General features: G+C 38.5%; 1 protein-coding gene across 1 annotated transcript; it reads left to right on the plus strand.

Annotated features, from left to right (window-relative positions):
- The first annotated feature begins 20,461 nt into the window (after nt 1-20,461).
- LOC131227806 (pentatricopeptide repeat-containing protein At5g56310-like) lies at nt 20,462-23,095 on the plus strand. The gene has a single exon (XM_058223631.1). It carries the CDS (start codon nt 20,655-20,657, stop codon nt 22,302-22,304), a length of 1,650 nt encoding a protein of 549 aa, XP_058079614.1. The 5' UTR covers nt 20,462-20,654; the 3' UTR covers nt 22,305-23,095.
- The last annotated feature ends 216 nt before the right edge of the window (nt 23,096-23,311 follow it).

Genomic DNA, 23,311 nt, shown 5'->3' on the forward strand with positions numbered 1-23,311 from the left:
GGGTGACGAGCCTCCCTGTAGTGACCGTGAGCGATCCCTCTGCTCAGTACTTTCCATGTGCTTGAAGTTAGGGATGGAGAACCCGATGGGATCAAGGATCGCGGAGTCTTAGCCTCACACTTTTGAGGAGCCTTGACCTCGCAACCAGTTGAGGGCATTGATACGGGGGCTGTACTAGTTTTTCCAATCTGCTGGATGAATGGAATTAATTAAGAACTCGACCGACACTATCATGATCGCATCGCATTAGTTAGATTGGCGACTCGGCAGTTGAGGTCGCAATGAGGGAGTGTTGGTCATATGCCATGCATCATATCATTTCTCATATACCTGCATTAACAAGATTAGTTAGGTGTTTATGAATGTATTGCCTTTCATTAAATTCATAGTATAATTGATGTTTGTGTAACTTAAAGACCAATAACACTCACTGAGTTGATCACTCACTCCCACTCTGGGACGGTGTTTTAAAACACCAACCAGACTCTTTAGTAGATGCAGGTGATGCAAAGTACGAGAAGCCTAGCGGCCTGGATAAGGAGGACGAGCTATCTTATTTCCAGTTAATGGGCGGTTCACCGTAGATTTCGTAGGCGGACTTAAGTCGCTAAGTAGTGGACTCAGCACGCTATTCTTTTGGACATATTATTTCTTTATATTTTGTTGGGCGACGCCTTGTGCATCCCATCGATATTTTTGGACATTGTATATATATTTAGCCATTTCACTTCCAGTAGACTAGTCGTGAAATCTTATTCATGTTTCCAGTAATTCCATACTGCTCGGATCAAACGCGAAACAGTGAAAATTGGTTTTAAGTGATACCCGGGAACTTGGAAGTCGAGGGTTGACCAGTTATAATTTCACTTTGACAAGTGAGTGAGTTGAGGTAGATTTATCTAACACAAGCTACTGCTTGGTGGCAATGGTGCATTAATACGACATTTCACATACTAATGCATCCATAACATACAAGAGCTAACTTCGATCCTTAACAGTTCGATTAATCTTGTGGAGTAGACACCGTACATACGTATGGGCAAAGAGGGTGCCTAACACCTTCCCTCTTTATAATCGTGGTCCATTACCCAAGCCTCCAGTCGTACATCAATGAGTCATTTTAACATAAAGAAATTTTGAATTCTCCCCTTAACATTTTTATAAGATCTAGATTACTGTAGAGTTAGAGTAATTGGCTAGTGGTGACTCCAATAAAATATAATACCCTCGCTCTTCACACACCTTCTAGCAAAAGTCCCATGCGAGCGTGACTGCACAATCACTTTCACGTCGAGTCCAACGTCCATAAAGGCAAAAAAGAACTCATTATAGCAAGAGCCCCAAACTTCACAAATTGTTTGATCAGTGCACTTGACGGTTGGCTGAATAGACAGTTGGTCCTGACCATTTAAGCAAGCATTGCTCTATCTTGACCCTAGGGGTTAGTGACGTTCAATTTGAATTAGACCGTAAATCAGTTCTAGCACGCCCACAAATCTTACACATGTACCACGTGGCTAAATTCTAGACCAACAAATAGACACTAGTAGATGCATTCAGCTTATTAGCAATATGCAATCGAGATTAAAAGAATGGCAGACCTCGATCTGGTAGATCCGATCTCACCAATTCTATGATCAGACGGGACCGAGATATGGAAAAGAAGACGACACCGAATGGGTCATTTAAATACAAAGATGACCCAGGATGCATGTTGATTGATCCTAAATCTATATTTAATACTGTAATTCCCAAAATTTCCATGATTGCATAGGTACACGGGTGTTTAAAAATGTTGCATCTCAAAATCTAATCTTGTATTTTTTAGAGATCAACACTTGAACTTGTGCACATCTACGCACATGTAGACCCTCGTAGCGAACTTCCAGGTTTGATACACCATCTCATACTCGTATCGTCGTTATACCAATAAATGATTTAACTACTCATCACCCGAATCTGTCCACTTCTTCTTCTTCTTTTTTGGACATCTAGATCATATATCTGAACCGTTTATCTTCTATATCAGTCTAGTATAAGCCTATCTAACCATTGAGTTTCCTTTTCTTGGACCTTCTAAGCCATCAACCGACAATTTAAGAGTCTGACCCTGCACTTATCCCGTGACAATCCAAGATTTTCGGCCCACTCGATTCGTGCTCTTAATCTCATCAGCATTCCTTTCAAGTTAGACTTTGGTGGCCACCAAATCAAGTCATTTCCTGACGATCTAAACCATCCATCTTGTCCATCACCTATTTGTGCTTTAGATGAACGATATCCAAACCTTCATGTGGGAGTTGGCCATCCACACACTATTCCGTCTATCCGACTTCTTTGTATCTTATTCAAATTCAGAAACCTGGTGCAATCCACCTTCTGATCTCGTGAATACCCTACACGAATCAAGACCCTCCACCAATGGGACCCATCTCCCTAATCCAGACCATTCATCAGCCCCAATTAACTCTCAATGTCCAACTCCCATCTCCCCACTAGTCTCTTTCTTGCAGCCCACATAAGTTCCAGATCTCCTACATTTTTTAGCCCATGCCTCATCATGATTAGCCAAATCTGTTGATTCCCTGTCTAACATCAACAGTGGGGCCCACAGTCTCTAGAGAACAACCGGTTTTCTTGCAACTACGTCCAACGATACTTGGCTACTCCCCCTGCCACCAGCAAGGTGACTGGTGGTCGATGCTCCATGGGCTCCACCATGATGTATGTGTTTCATCCATTCCGTTCATCCATTTTTAAAGATCATTTTAAGTTTAATATAAAAAAAATTAGAGGTATAAAACCTCAGGTGGACCACACCACAGGAAAAAAAATAGTGATTGGATATCCACCATTAAAATCATCCTAAGGTCCACTGTACTGTTTATTTGACATCCAGTCTGTTGATTAGGTCATAAAGACCCAGATAAAGGAAAAAAACAAATATCATCCTGATCCAAAACTTTTATAACCCCCAAAATTTTTTTAATGGTTTACGTTCATTCAACAATGTTTCCTGTAATGTGGTCCACTTGAGATTTTGGTATAATTAATTTTTGATATCATACCATAGAATGATCTATAAAAATAGATGGACGGAATGGATGAAACACATACATTATAGGTGGGCCCACAGAGCACCGACCACCAGCCATTGGCTGGTGGCAGGGGGAGTAGCCAATCCGTTTACCCGATCGAACTTTTCTTTGCGACGCGGATTTCCTGGGAAAGCCTTTGCAGGAAGTTTCTGCGCAAGGATGCTGGGTGGGGCCCACTGTGATGTTTTTGATCAATCCACCCCGTCCATAAGTTTTTATGTCTCATTATAGGACGTGCGACTAAAAATGGGGTGTATCCAAAACTTAAGTGAGTAATTGGGGAAAGAAATTCGTACTGTTGAAACCTTCATTGGCTCCACTCTGATGTTTATAGGCCATCCAAACCGTTTATAAGGTCACTCCAAAGGGATGAAGTGAAAAAACTGAAAAGATATCCTGATACAAAACTTTTATGGCCATGAGAATGTTTCAACGGTGCTCACCAAATCCCTAGTGTTTCCTCTCTTGTGGCTCACTTGAGTTTTGGATCCACCTCATTTTTGGTCAGGTGTCCTAAAATGATCGGATGAACGGAGTGTATTTCTCACAAATATCGCAGTGGGCCCCACCCAACATTCTTGCGCAGGAACTTCCTGCGAAAGAAATCAGCGTCCCTTTCTTCGAAACGGAAGCGGATTGCGTACCGAGTAACTCAGTACCCAAGCGTACTGAGTAAACTATGTGGGACCCACCGTCATTCATGCATTTTATCCACTCCGTTCATCTATTTTACGAGATAATTTTAGTTCTTAACACAAAGATAAAAGCTACCTAAATCTCAAGTGGACCACACCAACGGAAATAGTGTGAATTGAACGTTTACCGTTGAAAAGTTCTTGGGGGCTACAGAAGTTTTATATCAACCTTATATTAGTATTTTCCCTTCATCCATCTCTTTTTTATCTTATGAACAGGTTGGATGACAAATAAACATCACTGGGGACTTAGAAAGGTTTCAACGGTGGAAATCAATACTTCCTCTGCTTCATGTGGTATGGTACACTTGAGCTTTTAATATACTTCAATTTTGGGCTCAACATCTAAAATGATTTGTTAAAACGGATGAACGGCGTGGATAAACCACATGCACTCAAGGTGGGCCCAACGGAGTTTACTCAGTACGATAATAGCGTACTGAGTAACTCAGTACGCAATCCGATTTCCTTCGAAACTCCTCCTGTGAAAGGGATTTCTGGAACCTCATGACACCTGAGAGTTAGTTATAAAAACGCTATTAGAGAGAGAAAGAGAGAGAGGAGAGGTGAGTCGACTCAACCGAGCCCATTCACTATCTTGATCCGAGTCAAATCAGTTCAGGATTAGTCCAATGAACTCTAGGAACCTCCGGTGAAGAATTTAGAGTTCAATCAGAAGGGCCATCAAGCGAGTCAATGCCGAGTCGACCCATGTGTCGACCGAGTCACGACTAATTCATATTGAGTTGAACCGAATCAATCTCAATTCAAGTTGAAGACTTGGACGAACAGGTGAGTGGTTCCTCTCCTTTAAGTTCTTTTACTTTCCGTAGGAATTCCCTTCCAAATTTCTTAGTTTTCAAAATCTTCTAAATTTTAGCCTTTATCTAGCTTAGCCACATGTGTATAGAACTGTATCCAATTAGACTGGGATATATCATGAACTCTATCTTGACGTTTTTAGATGAAATTCCCTCTTCAGGATGTCTCTTTTCATCTTTCTACTACTGTTTATATGATCGATTACACCCAACCTTGAATTTTTAGAGGAAACTTTAGATTCCTAACCATCCTTGTGCTAACATAGACAAACTCTTATTCCATGCAGGATGTACATCTTAGATTAATTAGAAATTACCCTTGATGAATTGCCTATTTTTGAACCTTACATGCATATACATACCTTGTGTGTTAAATTGCATTCTGGTTGCTTAAAGAACGACTTAGTTACATGGTCATGGTATAACTGAAATTGAATTGTAAGATTTTGAATTGGATTTAATTTGGGTGACGGATCCATGAGTATGTCTGGATTGCTCGTATGCGTGTATGTTTGTATTGTCGCTTTGCATGATCGCAGTTAGGTGAGCATGTTGGGATTGTGATGACCCTGATGCCTAGCCGTGCAAGATTCGAGTGTCCTAAGCTACGAGTATGTAGGGATTGCTCATATAGGTGCATGTCAAGGTTGTCACAACACTGCAATGGTCAAGCGAGCATGTTGGGATTGAAACCCTGATGTCAGTAATGGATACTTTCACTGAAAGAGTCACAATAGATTAGATTGATTTATCTTATTTTTTGAAATTGATGTAATAAGATATTCGGTGGAGCTTTCCTTTAATAGGTTGATTAAAAAATTTATTTGAATTTAACTAAAATGCGATGTGTGGAATGAAATCTTAAATAATGTACGCTCGAATTAAATTTACACCTGAATCTCATGATTTGGATCATTATGTAAACTACATGCGGAATTGCAAAAGGACCGTGCATCACGACTAAGTGGGGTCCATCGGTACTCCCGATCACACTATCCAATCCTTAAGACAATCAAGACCCTTGATCAATAAGGCCCACCTTATACAATTCTTATGTTCTCCCCTTTAGGCCCATTTTTGGCATCAACATTAGATCTAAACCATCTATTATGAATATTTTGGGTATGCTATAGTATGGGCAGGCCTAGTTTATCTAAATTGGCAATTCATACATGAATTTTTGGCTTATTATATGTTTAAATTGGGCCAGGCTAGAGGTTGGCTTTATATTAGATCTTGACCATCTGTTAAACTTACAACCCGGACCATTCACTAGATGAATGATCAAGCATCTGAATGTTCAATCATGTGGACTTTGTGCATCAGATTTGAATGATCCATTTCATGGACCTTAATATAAGGACATCATCATTCATATGAATCACATTAAAATTCTATCTGAGTCATTCATCCTCCGAATGTCTAGGCCATACCTGCAAAGCTCATTAATGATAATTAGATCATATAGAGTCTCGATTCGGCTTAATTGTGGGCCAATTACACATCTTTTAGGAGTTGATATAGATCATTAGAGTGAGAAAGGTGAGACCTACCTATTTGTTTCTCTTTAAGGTTCCTCATTTTTTTTTCAACGACAAATATCAACTGTCTTGTGGGCCAAATCAGACTAATTAATAGATAATCCATTTAGGGCAACATTAAAATCACAATCCTAAGTCCATATTCGTGAGATTGGATCCGGTTGTGTTAGCCACCATAGTGATCTCAATCGGTGAAATTTTTACTAGTACAGACTTGTGATATTGGGATTAAGCTAAAGGATTACACGCAGTTACGTTCACGTTTCATGCGGACAGTGATGAAAAATAGATGATCACCATTTGGCAAGGCCATGAACGGGGTGGAGTAAATGGTGCTAGTAATGTAAAGCTAAAAGACTCATCCTACCTGTAGGTGTTAAGTATTTCAGATTTACATAATTGGCATCGCTTAGCCTCATGTTCAGGAGAGTCACTTACATGTTATGACTGCCTTCCATAAGAGGAGTAATGATTATGTGACTGATTCTCGCCAGGATCGAATGGTTGGGCCCATCTTCATCCTAAGAGTTCGATTGAAGGCCCCAATCAATTGAACTTATAATAAATTTTACCTGATATTTAGTTTTATTCATAAATTATTAAATAATATGTTAATTGAGTATATTTTGTAATTAGTTACAATTCTAACTCAAACGCATCAATTTTCAAACTTTACATAGTCCATTTATGTTCAACAAATAGAATTCATAGAGAAAGTCTTGGGGTGCTTACAATTGGACCTTGCTTTGAAAAATTCTGAACCTTCAGAATCATCTAAAAACATAGAATGTCAATCTTGTAACCTTAGGATATGAACGTGGACATGGTGAAAACGGAAAAAAGAAACATGGTTCTGATGAGAGATCTTCAGGTCCTCCCTGTCCTCTAGGTTTTCTGGTTGGCAATCAACTTGGGAATGGATCGAGACATAAGCAGGCTAAAAAGGATAATTCCTTCTTTTGCATGAAGTTAGGCCATCAGAAGATAGACTGCATAAAATACAAGTAGTGGCTCGTACGGAAGGGTAATAATACAATTTTGGTATGTTTTGAATCCAATCTAACTAATGTGTCGGTAGATTCTTGGTGGATTGATTTGGGAACAACTAATTACATATGCACTTCTGTGTAGGACTTGTTACAGATCAGGCCACCAATTGATGTTGAACACTCAGTATAAGTAGGCAATGGCATTAAAGTTTACGTGGAGGCAGTCAGAGTCTGTAGGCTTAGGATAGAGTCAAGTCATTTATTGGATATAGTAGATACATTTCGTGTGCCTTATATGAAGCGTAATTTGATATCTATTTCTCGTTTGGATAAATTAGGCTATTATTTTCAATTTGAGAATAAAAAATTGAGTATTTACTTTAATTCAATTATTGTCGGCACTGACTCTATGGTGAACAATCTATACTAACTAAACTTGAATGCCTCTCATGTCTATAACGTAAATGTCATGCATGAAAATAAAGTAGGACCTAATCGAAAACTAGAATATGAAAATTCATCCATATTGTGGCATAGGAAACTATGCCATATCTCTCGTGAGATATTTGATAAACTGGTGTGAGAAGGGATTCTTCATTCTCTAGACTTCTCTGACTATAAAATGTGTGTTGATTATATTAAGGGTAAACAGACCAGAACTAGAAAGAATGGTGCACAAGGAATGTAGAACTCTTGAGGTAATACACAAAAACATTTGTGGGTCATTCCCTACAGCATTCTGGAGTGGGCATAAATATTTTAGTACATTTATAGATGACTGCTCTCATTTTAGGTACATTTATCTTATTAGTAAAAAACTCAGATACCCTAGATGCTTTTAAAATCTATAAAGCTGAAATTAAAAATTAACTCGATAGAAAGATTAAGGTCATCAGGTTTGACCGTGGTGGTGAATATTATAGCAAATATGATGAATCAGGTCGCAATCCAAGACCCTTCGCTAGATACCTATAAGATTATGGCATTGTTAGCCAGTACACCATGCTTGGGACCCAAGAGCAGAATGGTGTGGTTGAAAGACGCAATCGTACCCTTATGAACATGGTGTATAGGATGATAAGCAATTCGACATTGACAAAATCTATGTGGGGTGATGCGATTAAAACTGCAGTTCATATTCTTAACAGGGTTCCCAGCAAGGCTATAAGTAAAGTCCATTTTAAGTTGTGGAATGGGAGAAAATCAAGTCTCCGATATCTGCATATTTGGGAATTCCTGCTGAGGCCAAAGTTTATAATCCGCATGAAAGAAAACTCAATCCCAAAACCATAAGTTATTTCTTTATAGGATACCTAAAAAGGTCAAAAGGTTATCGACTCTATTGTCCTTCCAATTCTATCAGGATTGTTGAGACTGAGAATGCCAAATTCATTGAGGATACTGAAAATAGTGAGAGCACGAACATTAGAAATTTTGTATTCGAGGAAAAAAGGACTGCGACTCTCGTCGCGACATTCCGGATCATGTTGATATGAATCTTGCAGTTGAGCTTGTAGTCACTGCAAATCACCACGATGAACCTTTTATACAACTTACTGATTAAGAAAATCAAAATAACACTTTCTTTTTAAAACACGCACACACACCACCACACACTCAAACCGCAGTGGGATTTCACCACCTATGGGTACTCGAACCCTTGACCAGGTGTTAAAACTCATTAGAATCTACCACTGGAGAAAGAGTAAGATGGTGATCCATTAAGAAGATCTGAAAGAGAGAGGAGGCTTGCAATTCGAGATGATTACATCTCATATCTATAAGAGCATGAGTTTGACATAGGGGTGGAAAAGGATCTTGAATCATTTACACAAGCCAAACAAAGTGTTAACCATTCTCGTTGGATTGATACGATGAAGGATGAGTTGAAATCAATGAAGGACAACAAAGTATATGATATTATTGAGTTACCTCAAAGAATAAAGCCAATTAGTTATAAATGGGTATTTAAAACCAAATAAGACTCAATAGGTAATGTCGAAAGATATAAAGTCAGATTTGTTGCCAATGGTTTTAACTAATGTGAAGGTGTTGATTTTAATAAGACTTTCTCACAAGTATCTAAGAAAGACTCATTCGGGATCATAATGGTTCTCGTGGCTCATATGGATTTGAAGCTACATCAGATGGATGTAAAGATTGCATTTTTCAATGAGGATCTAAACGAAAACGTATATATGTTGCAACCTGAAGGTTTTATATCCGATGGCTCAAAATAAATGGTTTGTAAACTAAGGAAACCCATTTATGGTTTGAAACTGGCGTCACACCAGTGGTACCTAAAGTTTCACGAAGTGATTTTCTCATTTAGTTTCATAGAAAACACTGCAAATGAATGCATCTACGTTAAAATCAGTGAGAGTATGTTCGTCATATTGGTTTTATATGTTGATGACATTTTGTTGGCTAGTAGTGACGTAAGAATATTGAACGATGCCAAGAAATTTCTATCTCAAAGGTTTGAAATTAAGGATCTTGATGGCGCCTCTTATGTGATCAGCATTGAAACATGTCGTGACAGATCACGTGGACTGCTTAGCCCCTCGTAAAGGACATATATTGATAAGGTACTCGAAAGGTATGGCATACAAAACTGTGCTCTGAACAATCACCCATTGTAAAGGGTGATAAATTCGTCGAGTTTCAATGTCCTAAGAATAATTTAGAAAAGAATGGGATGAAGGATTTTTCGTATGCGTCAGTAGTAGGGAGCATCATATATGTTCAAGTCTGCACACAACCAGATATTACCTTTGTAGTTGGAATGGTAGGAAGGTATCTATTTAATCCAGGAATATAGTATTAGATAGTTGCAAAAAAGGTGTTGCACTACCTACAAAGAACAAAGGACTTCGGACTCACATACAAATTTATGATCATTTAGAGTTGGTTGGATACTTTGACGTAGATTACGCCGGTTGTTTTGATACAAAGAAGTCTACCTCAAGTTACATCTTCATAATGGTTGGTAGGATTGTGTCTTGAAAAAGCTTGAAATGGTCAACCACAGTCTCATCCACCATGGAAGTTGAGTTCATAGCTTTTTATGAAGCATCAAATCAAGTATTTTGGTTACAACATTTTTTCTCAGGTTTGTGGGTATTAGAGCATATCCCAAAACCATTGAAAATCTTTTGCAATAATTCAATTGTGGTTTCCTTCTCTAGTAACAACAAACATTCATCAATGTCGAGGTATATCGACATTAAGTATCTTCTATGAAAGAAAGAGTTTAGAATTATCTATTGTCTGTGGAGTTTATCGGCACTAAACAGATGATTGCAGATCTACTCACTAAAAGACTACCTATCATGCCATTTTAAGAGCATGTAACATCCATGGGAGTCATTGATCCTATAGATGTATTCAGTTAGTGGGAGTTGGGCGCGTTTTATTTTCATACACATTGAAGAGATCTCATTTATAAAGTTTTTTATGATTCTAATATAAAGTTAATTTTTGCTTCTCTCTATATATGTGCAATTTTTCTAAGTACAACTAAAATAATGTCTCATTAGAGACATTTGAAAGCTCCTAGACCTCTTAAGGATAAACACATATCATCACATTACATGTATAATCCTTATACCACACATCCTACTTTATGATCTATGCTATTGAGACTAATAGTATTTGTGACTGTGCTTAGTCTTACTTCGCTCAAATTAAATGTTGTAATCGCTACTGCAACCCAATACTAGTGGTCTTGATGAACCAGATTGTAATAGCGTTGCTTTTATTATCCAATAATTATATTGGTTAACCATTTGGATGTTTTTCAAAATTAAAATATATTTTTAAAAATTAATTATTGACATTGATCAATGTGGCCCAAGTGGAAGAATATAAGAATTCTATAAGGTGGGCCTTATTGATCAATGGTCTGGATTACCCTAGGAGTTGGATAGTGTAATCGGGAGTACCAGTGGACCCCACTCAATTGTGATTCATCTAAAATTGTGTAAGGAGTGGTGCGCTACAATTTTATCACACACAGGGTGTTATAGTTGAATTGGGATTACCAAATTCGTGTGAAGCCTTAGAGAAAGGAGTTTCAATAGGTTCCTTGCGTAATTTAACTGTCTCTGGAGTATGATATGCTGTTTTGGTATAATCCCACTCATGTTTAATGCACTAATACGGGCAATATTTAATCATCATTATCTATGTTGCATAAGTGATGTGTTGCAACTCAGGAGTTGGGCTCTTGCTCGACCCTCGATTTTCAGGGCGTTACAGTTCCAAACTCCTTAACCCTCTTAAACTATATAAACAGGGCTGGATTCCCAAGCCTATATACGACTAAAGCCTCCATTCTCATCCCGGTGCTACGACATCAAGCTTATAGCAATGATATCCCAATCAGGTATGTCATGTAATCATTTTATTTGATCTCCATATTCGATGCATAGCACGATCCTCTTCACTTCCGCATTATAGTTTTAACACATTTGCTTCAGTTTTTAAGATGATGTCCTAATATGAGCCAACGCAATCTATATAATATAAATTTTGTATACTTATCATGGTGGAATTTCTTATATTTTCTTCCACACCTTAGAGAAGCACTAAGATTGGATTGAAAGCTTCTGTTGTATGTAGGATTGAGGACCCAGCCCTGTTTATATAATCTAGAGGGTTAAGGAGTTTCCATCGAAACTCCTCTCCCTAAATTTGGTAATCCTAGTTCGATGAAAACACTGTGTGTATCACAGTTGTAGCACACCACCCCTTTTACGATTTTAGACATATCATAACTTAGTGGGGTCCACTAGTATTCCCGATCACACTATCCAACTTTTAGGATAATTCAGACCGTTGATCAATAAGGTTCGCCTTATTGAATTCCTATATTCTCCCACTTGGACCACATTGATTAATGTCAATGATTAATCTTTGAAAACATTTTGAAAACATGTTTTAATTTGAAAAACATCCAAATGGTTAACCAATATAATTGTTGGATAATACGGGCAATGTTATTGCAATATTGACCATCAAGACCGCTAGCATCGGATCGCGGTAGTCATTACAACATTTAATCTGAGCGAAGTAAGACTAAGCGCGGTCACAAATATCACCAGTCTTAATGATATAGATTTGGAAATAGGAAGTGTCGTATAAGAATTACACACATGGTGTGATGATATATGTCAATCCTTAAGAGATCTTGGAGCTTTCAAATGTCTCCAACGAGACACGACTTTAGTTCTACTTACTCAGAACAAATTGCACATATTTAGAGAGAAGCATAAATTAACTTTATATCAAAGTCATTAAAACTTTATTAAATGACATTTTTTTCATGTCTACGAAAATAAAACACGCTCAACTCTCACTAATTGAATACATCCATGAGATCAATGGCTATTATAGATGTTACATGCCCCTGAAATGACATGATAGGGAGCCCTTTAGGGCCCGTTTGGTCACATGCATTAGGTAGGTTTAAATGGGATTGCATTAGTCATCCCATCTAATCCACTGCCAGTGTATGTTTGGAGGAGACTTTTCAAACCATGAACTAGCGTCTTTGGGTCTCCCGCGATACTGCGGGATGAGAGTGTGGATTTGGCAATCCTCCATGGATTGGGAGAATCCCGCAATTATTCACCCAAAGGCACGGTGGTTTGCATCCTACGTTGGTGAGTGAAAAGGGCCGGCTCCGTGGGTCCTACCATGATGATAATGGTGGAATACATATTGTCCAAAATGATATTCAGGTCATTTCAGGGCATCTACCGAAAATGAAGTCGAGTAGGGAATGGAATGGACCACAACCGGGACTGAACCACTGCATCGTCTGGTGTGGTCTAGTGGATCTGTGACCTGCCTCATTTTGTAGGATCATGCCGTAGAATAAACAAAGGGGAAATGGATGAACGGCGTGGATATTTTCTACTTAAATCACAAAGAGCTGCACCGAGATCAATCTACGTTTGTATGTAAATATGTTTCAAGACATATTTGAATGCCTTTCACAGGAACATCGTGTGAAGGTGAGTTAGATGGGGCCCACTGTGATGTTTATGGGAAATCCACCACGTTCATCAGTTTTTCAACAATATGTTAGGACATAGAACCAAAAATTACATGTATGCAATTCTCATATGGGCCACACGACAGATGTGAGAATGTACACCGTTGAGACATACGTGGGGCCACGGAAGATTTGAAACATGATAACTTATAAGTTTTCGCTAATATGCGTTTATAATTTACTTTGATTGGTATAGATGGTATATAAAAAAAACGGTAGACCCAGGAAGGTTTCAACAGCAGGAATTTACCTAGAAACGTTTATCTGAAATAAGGCTCACATGAGTTTTGGATTTAGATCATTTTCAGGCCCACCACCTAGAATGATATTGCAAAATTGATGGACGTGGTGGATTTCATGTATTCATCATAGTGGGTCCCACTTATCTTCAATCCCAAGGGTATTTGCAAAATGACTTTTGCAATCCCATGGTATCTTTTCCAAACATGACTTTACTCCAATCCCGCGGGATAAAAGGTAATCTCATATCTTCCAAACATGGCATTAAAAAGTATGGGATATACCAAATCCATAGACAATACCTTACACATGCATTAATTGCTACTTTTTCAATTACATCCACTTTAATCCCACCTAATGCAAGTGGCCAAACGGGCCCTTAGTGAGTAGATCCGCAATCATTTGCTTAGTATTGATGAACTCTACAGACACTATATGATTCTGAACTCTTTCCTTCACAATAAGATACTTGATGTCGATATGTGTTGACCTTGATGAATGCTTGTTGTTACTAGAAAAGTAAATCACAACTAGATTATCGCAAAAAATTCTCAATGGTTTCAGGATATACTCTAGTACCTTCAAACCTGAGAAGAAATATTGTAATCATAATACCTGATTAAATGCCTCATGACAAGCAATGGACTCACCTTTCATGGTGGATGAGGCTGTGATTGACTGTTTCACAATTTTTCAAGGCATAGCCCCACCAACCATCAGGAAGATGTAGCCTAAGGTGTATTTTTTTATATCAACGTAGTCAGCATAATCTGCGTCTGAGTATCCAACCAACTCTAAATGATTAGATCTTCTATATGTGAGTCAGATATCCTTTGATCTTTGCAGGTAACACAACACCTTCTTTACAACTATCCAATGCTGCATTCTTTGATTAGATAGATATATGCCCAACATTCCAACTGTTAAGGCAATATCTAGACACATGTAGAATTGATCATAAATGATGCTCCTACTACTGAAGCATACGAAAAATCCTTCATTCGATTCTTTTCTAAATTATTCTTAAGACACTGGAATTAACCGAATTTATCGTCCTTTATAATGGGCAACTATCCAGGAACACAGTTTTGTATGTCATACTTTTCGAATACCCTATCAATATAAGCCCTTTTGTGACAGGCTAAGCAGTCTGCGTGATCTTTCATGGTGTATCTTAATGTCGATGACATAAGAGGTGTTACCAACGTCCTTCATCTCAAACCTTTGAGATAAAAATTTCTTATTTTCGCTCAATATCCTAATGTCACTGCTAGCCAACAAAATATCATCAACATACAAAACCAATATGACAAACTTACTCCCACTGCTTTTAATGTAGATACATTCATTTACAGTATTTTTTACAAAACCATATAAAGAAATCACTTCATGAAACTTCAAGTACCACTATCGTGATATCTGTTTCAAATCATATATGGATTTCTTTAATTTACAAACCATATATTCTGAGTCATTGGCTAAAAAACTTTCTAGTTGCAATATATATGTTCTCGTTTAGATACCTATTAAGAAATGTAATCTTTATATCCATCTGATGTACCTCCAAATCCATATGAGTCATAAGAGTCATTATGGTTCTGAATGAGTCTTTCTTAGATACTGGTAAGAAAAGTCTTCTTAAAATTAATGCCTTCACGTTGGTTATAACTCTTGGCAACAAGTCTGACTTTATATATATCTTTCGACATTACCCTTAGAGTCCCGCTTGGTTTTAAATACCCATTTACAACCAATCGAATTTATTCATGTGGATAACTCAAAACGATCTCATACTTTATTGTCCCTTATGTATTTCAACTCATCATTCATGGCATCAATCCAACGAGAAGGGTTAGCACTTTATCCTCCTTGTGTAAAGGATTTAAAATCATTTTTTCATCCCTATGTCAAACTCGTGCCCCTACAGATATTTGATGTACTCTCTCAATCCATAGGCCTCCTCTCTCTCTCTTTCAGATCTCAATGGCTCACCCTCTTGTGTGTGATTTTGATTTTCTTCATCATTGGGTTGTATAAGAGATTCATCGTGGTGATCTGCAATAACTACAGGCTTAAATGTAAAATTCGTACCAATAAGGTTTGGAATTACTGCGACGGGAGTCACAGTCCTTTTCTCCTCAAATAAAAAATTTGTAATGTCCGTGCTTTCATTATTTTCAATATCCTCAATGAATTTGGCATTCCTAGTCTCAATAATCCTGATAGAGTGGGAAGGACAGTAGAATCGATAACCTTTTGATATTTCTAGGAATCCTATGAAGAAACAATTTATGGTTCCCGGATCGAGCTTTCTTTCATGTGGGTTATAAACTTTGGCTTCAGTAGGACATCCTCAAATATGTAGATATCGAAGATTTAGCTTTCTTTCATTCTACAACTCAAAAGGAGTTTTACTTATAATCTTGCTGGGAAACCTTTTAAGGATATGAACAGCAGTTTTGATCACATCACCCCACAGAGATTCTGGCAATGTCAAATTGCTTATCATGCTACACACCTATCCATAAGGGTGTTATTGCGTCTTTCAGTCATACTATTTTGCTTTGGAGTCCCAGGCATTGTGTATTGGCCAATAATGCCACAATCTTGTAGGTATCTAGCGAAGGGTCTTGGATTACAACCTGATTTGTCATATCTGTCATAGTATTCACTACCACAGTCAGACCTGACGACCTTGATCTTCTTATTGAGTTGATTTTCAACTTCAGCCTTATAGATTTTAAAAGCATCCAAGGCATCTGATTTTTCATTGATAAGATAAAGGTACTCGAAACGAGAATAGTCATATATAAATGTGATAAAATATTTGTGGCTACTCTAGGATGTTAGAGGGAATAACTTACAAATATTCGTGTATATCACCTCCAAGAGAATTACACTCCTTGTTGCACCCTTCTTCTTGGTTTTAGTCTGTTTATCCTTAATACAATCAACACATATTTTATAGTCGGAGAAGTCTAGAGAATGAAGAATCCCTTCTCGCACTAGCCTATCCAATCTCTCACGAGAGATATGACATAATCGCTTATGCCACAACATAGAGAAATTTTCATAGTCTAATCTTCGCTTAGATTGTACTTTATTTTCATGTAAGGCATTTATATTATAAACGTGTGAGGCATTCAAGTCTAGTTGGTATAGATTGTTCACCATAGAGTCAGTGCTAACTTTAATTAAATCAAAGTAAATACTTAATCTTTTATTATCAAATTGAAAATAATAACTTGATTTATCCAAATGAGAAATAGATATCAAATTATGTCTTATAGAAAACACATAAAATGTATCTACTAAATCTAATAAATGACCTAACCCTAACCTAAGCCTATAGACTCCGACTGCTTACACGTCAATTTTAACACCATTGCCTACGTATATTAAGCATTCCGCATCAGTTGGTGGTCTGCTCTGTAGCAAGTCCTACGTAGAAGTACATATGTAAATAGTTGTTCCGAATCTATCCACGAAGAATCCACCGACACATCAGTTAGATTGGATTCAAAATAGAGCAACATTTTATTATTACCCTTCCTTACAAGCCACTACTTGTACTTTATGCGGTCTTTTTTCTGATGACTCGGCTTCATGTAAAAGAAGTAATTATTCTTTTTAGCCTACTTATGTCTCGATCCATTCCTAGTTTGATTACCAACCGGAGAACCTGGAGGACTGGTAGGACCTGAGGATCCCTCATCAGAACCATGTTTCCTTTTTTTCGTTTCCATTGTATCCACATTCATGTCCTAAGGTTATAAGATTGACATTATATGTGTTTTCATATGATTCTGGTTGTTCAGAATTTTTCAAAGCAAGATCCAAATGTAAGCACCGTAGGACTTTCTCTATAGATTCTATCTGTTGAACATAAATGGACACTTTAAAGGCGGGAACTTGATGCATTTGAGTTATAATTATAACCGATTACAAACTATATTCAATTAGCATATTATTTAAATAAAACAATTCATGAATAAAAATAAATATCAGGCAGAATTTATTGCAAGTTCAATTAATTGGGGCCTTCAATCGAACTCCCATGATGAAGATGGGCCCAACCATTCGATCCTGGCGAGAATCGATCACATCATCAATACTCCTCCTGTGGGAGCCAGTCATAACATGCAAGTGGCTCTCCTGAACATGAGGTTAAGCGATGTTAATTATGTAAATTTGAAACACTCAACACCTATGGGTAGGATGAGTCTTTCAACTTTACATCACTAACACCATTTACTCCACCCTGTTCATGTCCCTGTCAAATGGTGTTCTCTTTTTTTAATCACCGTCCGCATGAAACGTGAACGTAACTGCATGCAATCCTCTAACTTAATCCCATTATCACAAGTCTGTACCCGTAAAATTTTCACCGATTGAGGTCACTATGATAGCTAATACAACCGGATCCAATCTAACGAATACGAACTTAAGATTGTGATTTTAATCTTACCCTCAATAGATTAACTATTAATTAGTCTGATTTGGCCCACAAGGCGGTAGGTATTGATCGTTGGAAAAAATGAAGAACTTTAAAGAGAAACAAACAGGTAGGTCTCACCTTCCTCACTCCAACGGTCTATATCTAAAAGATGGGTAATGGGTCCACAATTAAGCCAAATCGAGACTATATATGATCTAATTATCACCAATGAGCTTTACAGGTCTGACCTAGACATTCAGAGGATGAACAGCTTAAATAGAATGTTTAATGTGATTCGCATAGATGATGAGATCCTTATATTAAGGTCCATGAAATGGATTGTTCAGATCCGATGCACAAAGTCCACATGATTGAACATTCAGATGCTTGATCGTTCCTACAAAATAATTGATACCTTGCTCCGGCCTATAATTTCTCAATCTTGGAGGAGGGATCCAAACAGGCCGATCCACTGAGTAACAGTTGCGCACGATATAGAATTGGTTTGTCCACTGCCGAGATAGAATTGGTGTGTCCACTACTGCATCCAAGCATACAAGGCTTGAACCTATTGATTATAGCCAGGGAGGACGAAGTGAGAGTCAAAGTTTCTTGCTAACAGTTACTTCCATATCAATGCCCAATTATAAGGACCTACCCCATAGCTTCTCATTACGCAGGAAACTGGTTCTCTAGCTTGTGGTATAGTTTGGTCATAACCAAATTGTCGCATGAACCTACTTGGGTAGTAAGGCCCGCTCCAAAATTCACTCCATTCTCTTAGAGGAAGATTGCAGGATCTGATACATATGAAGAAAGTTCTCTCTACTGGTTCCAGGTTGTTATTATCTATCGCATCTCTATCTTCAGCTTAATGAGACAATGAAAACTAGAAGAAATCAATAGAATCCGTATTTCCAATCTTATCGACAACCCAATCATAAGTCTTCTTCACCATCTTGCACTGTTGATAATGATACAGAGGAGGACGTTATGGATTAATATAGGCCTTCTCAGGATCACCGTATACTCACGAAAAATATACACCCAGCCAACCAAAAAAGTAATGTCAGGGTATATATGAAGAAGAAGCTCCTATTGCCGGACTTGAGCAATGCGTCGCGATATCTCCGAATACTCTATAAAAAGAACAGAGAATGGGATGAGCTAATGAGTATCTTTTTCCCTCAGCCATCGCTCCGGCAGCTACAAATAAGGTGGGTCAGATAGCATCCGCCCATTTTAAGCTCGGTAGCATCATCAGACTATGCTAGTAAGCGAGGAAGGCGGCCAATTCAACGTTACAACTATAATATGTTGGACCTCTTATTTTCTATCGAAGAGATTCCAAGTCCTGAGAATGGCTGCCTGAAAAACTGAGGAAAGAACAAATATATTAGTAAAAAATAAGATGCAAAATATATATGTATAAAAGAAAAGAAAGTTAGAGAGTATACTATGAATCTTTCGTGAAATACGTAAGCCATTGAAATGGAGATATCTTTCCAATATCAGGAAATCTGGACATTTCCTAAAAAAGTTCTATAGTTATCATAGAAATTGAAGTTGTCCTCTTAGGATCGAAGTAGTGAATTCTTCATTTGTGGGGACAAATTCATCAAGGAAAGATCCTGTAACAGGAAGGCCCGCCATGCGGTGAAGATCCCATAGAATTATGCTTATTTCCAATTGAAGGAATTTATCGTTGGAGACCAATACTTCAAGAATCCCTTATATATCATTGTATCTTTATGGAAGAAATCCGAAGCTGCTTCAATGGCACCATACAGGTTGATGTCAGCCAGGACTTGCATATACTTCTTCAAAATGGCTTTGGCCATGAATTGTAATGGAAATGGTGGGAAAGAAAGCCGCGTGTTTGGAACTCGTCATTTCCCCATAGGGAATCCCTGCTACAGAAACGCTGCCGGACGGTCTCAAAGAAATGAGTGGGGTAGCGGGTATAAGGATTGTAGCAGAGGACGAGAAATCTCACATATGATATCTAACCAGTTTTCTACCGTAGTCCTTTTTCTAAAAGAAAACCCTCTAGGATATTCGTCTCTTTAATGACCCCCGTTGGCGGTATAAAGCAGTCGGCTTTACGTCATATGATCTATAGGCTCACTTTGAAGCATAGAAAGACTACGTTGGAGATCATACGGACTTGGATGAGGAGATCTCACAAATATAATCTTGATCGAAAACTTTTGTTGCCTTTTACCGTTGTTTCCTGTACTACGGTACAGGTGAGATTTTTATTTTTTTTTGTTAGCTTGTTAGTACACGCACAGTCAATTCACACTTAACTGTTAGCCACCCAGGAATTGGTACCAAGACCTTAGTGTTGAAACGAGTTATCTTTCACTCAGTCTACCGCTTGAGCCATGGATCTGGGTGTGTCCATGTGAGATTTGAAGAATCTACTTCATTTTTTGATACTGCGCTAGCATAAATTTTAAATATGGATAGAATGTGGATATAAGGTACACGCATCAAGGTGGCCCCACAGTCACGGATTCCACCTACTTCAGTGAATCTGGGGATCCATCGAAACCATACGAAACACAAGCGTTGGGTTGACTAACGGTGCAAAGCACGAGCTTGTTAATTTAAATATTTTAAATCAGGCAATTATATTCCGATGGCCCTCAGGACAGGCGGTTATATGATAAAGCCTCAAAGAAGAATTCAAATCTTCTCATTTCAAAACTGCCAAAAAATCAGAAACAAATAAAGGAAAATATTGCATGATAGCTCTCTAACATGCAATGATTCCATGCATTTCTATGCGATTCTTCTCAATCTCTTCCTTGAAGTCAAAAATCCATACACTTACAGACCCAAATCTCCTTTCCTTGCTAAATCAATGCTCCACCTTCAAACACATGAATCAGACTCATGCTTTCATGGTCTCCAGAGGCCTAGACCAAGACAACATCCACCTCAGCAAGTTCATCGAAGCCTGTGCTCTCTTGGGTTTCAAAGATTACGCCCTTTCGATCTTCACCCACAAAACCCAACCTGATATCTATATCTATAACACCATGATAAAGGGTCTTTCTCAGATGGATTCTGCTAAAGACGCCGTACTTTTATTCAATAGGATTCAGGTTGCGGACTTTCGACCTGACACATATTCATTCCCTTTCGTTTTAAAGGCAGTTGTGCAGCTATCCACTCTTGAAGTGGGGAAGGAGATCCACAGTCAGGTAATCCAAATTGGGTTGGCCTCGGAAATTCATGTTTTGACAGGCTTAATTCAGATGTATTCGGCTTGTGGAGCCATTGCTGATGCTCGCAAGCTGTTTGATAGGATGCACCAGAGAGATGTGGTCTCATGGAATGCAATGGTTGCGGGCTATGCCAAGATTGGCGATGTGGAAAATGCGCGGATGCTCTTTGAACGGATGCCTGAGAGGAATGTAATCTCTTGGACAGCAGTGATTGCGGGTTATGCACAGATGAACCGGTCTAATGAGGCGATAGCAATCTTCCGAAGAATGCAGCTCACAGACATTGAGCCAGATGAGATTTCCATGTTGGCTGTGCTCTCAGCTTGTGCCCATTTGGGTGCTCTTGAATTGGGTGAATGGATTCATAATTATATAGATAAACACCAGTTACATAAGATTGTTCCTCTAATCAATGCACTCATCGGCATGTATGCAAAATCTGGTAAGATAGAAAAGGCAGTAGAAGTTTTTGAAAATATGAAACATCGAAGTGTAATAACTTGGACTACAATGATTGCTGGGCTGGCTTTACATGGGCTTGGTGTCGAAGCTTTAGAAATGTTCTCCCGGATGGAAAGAGCGAGAATCAAACCAAATGATGTCACCTTTATTGCCATCCTGTCTGCTTGTAGCCACGTTGGATTGGTCGATGCAGGCCGCTGGTATTTTGAAATCATGAGTTCACGGTATCAGCTCGCACCCAAAATTGAGCACTATGGATGTATGGTCGATCTTCTTGCACGCGCAGGTTACCTGCAAGAGGCACAAGATCTTGTGAGGGAGATGCCGTTTGAAGCCAATGGAGCTATATGGGGTGCTCTGCTAGCTGCCTCTAGAATCCATGGCAATGTAGAGCTTGGGGAGCGAGCCCTGAGGCACCTCATTGAGGTGGAGCCCCATAACAGTGGGAATTACACCCTTCTATCAAATATATACGCAGCCCATGAGAAGTGGAATGATGTTGGCAAGCTGAGGAAGTTGATGAGAGACAGAGGGGTGAAGAAGATGCCAGGAGGCAGTTCTATCGAGGTGAATGGCACAGTTCATGAGTTTATTGTGGGTGACGATTCAAATTCAGAGTTTAAGAGGATATATGAAGTTCTATATGAGATTAATCGACAGTTAAAGATAGCGGGGTATGTGCCAAAGATATGTGGCGGCCCACTCGATTTCGATGAGGGATAAGGAGATTATTCCAAAACTGTAATCTATTCAATTTCTGATGCTACCATACTCTACCATGGCTAACTGGCTTTTCACTTGCCAGACAAGTATTTTCCAACAGAGATGATAGTGCAACGGATTTATTTATACGCATATCTGAAGAACGCGATTTCTTAATCACATTGAGGGCAATGGATCAATTGCGTGAATTCAGTTAGGGCGGTTTCCCTTCGGCTAGTTATAAAATCTGAGAATTAAGAGTTTTTTCCTGGACAGGCCTATGTGGGCTATTAGCTGTCAAAGAACAGAGAAATTGTTTTCGCAGTAGCCACCGAAATTCCGCGTCGCAAGAGCTCAGAACCCATCGAAGGGATGAAATCGATATGGACAAACTGCTTGACATCTACCAGTGATGAATTAGAAGAACCATACAGATCAACCATCTTCCTCATCATCAGATCAACCATCAATAATGATGGTGATGGTACAGATCAACCATAAATGACACCTTGTAGATTACATTCCCAATCAGTTCATAAGCTTGTATGGAGCCATTACACACCTTGACATGTTGCCATGTGAATTCTACAGCATGCAAGATCTTGGGGTTGCAGGGGGAGTAATCCAATTTCCGTATTGACGGCACTAATCCACATCATAAGCGGTTCATAAATTGAATTTTACTTTAGTGTGCATTTGGTTGCACCAAATATCATGAAATTTCATGATATTTGGTCCAACCAAACACACCCTTATACACATGTAGATGCTTGATGCATAACATCAGTAAAGAAGACAGACATTGGGTCACAGTTCTATCCAAAGTTTAACTATCACCCCAAAATAAAAGTAAAAAATTAAAATTTTAATAAAATAAATTGACGCATTATAACAAGCTTGATGATCTAGTTATATGCTGTATTGCTGGTGCGAAAATGCAGTGCTAGCATGTGCATTGCTGCATGCATTTACATGTGGTTAGAAAATGCTGCAAGGCCCACCTTCGGTCCAATCTGACCATTGCGTAA

This window comes from Magnolia sinica, chromosome 15 (genome assembly GCF_029962835.1).
Source record: "Magnolia sinica isolate HGM2019 chromosome 15, MsV1, whole genome shotgun sequence".
In the NCBI taxonomy this organism is placed as follows: Eukaryota; Viridiplantae; Streptophyta; class Magnoliopsida; order Magnoliales; family Magnoliaceae; genus Magnolia; species Magnolia sinica.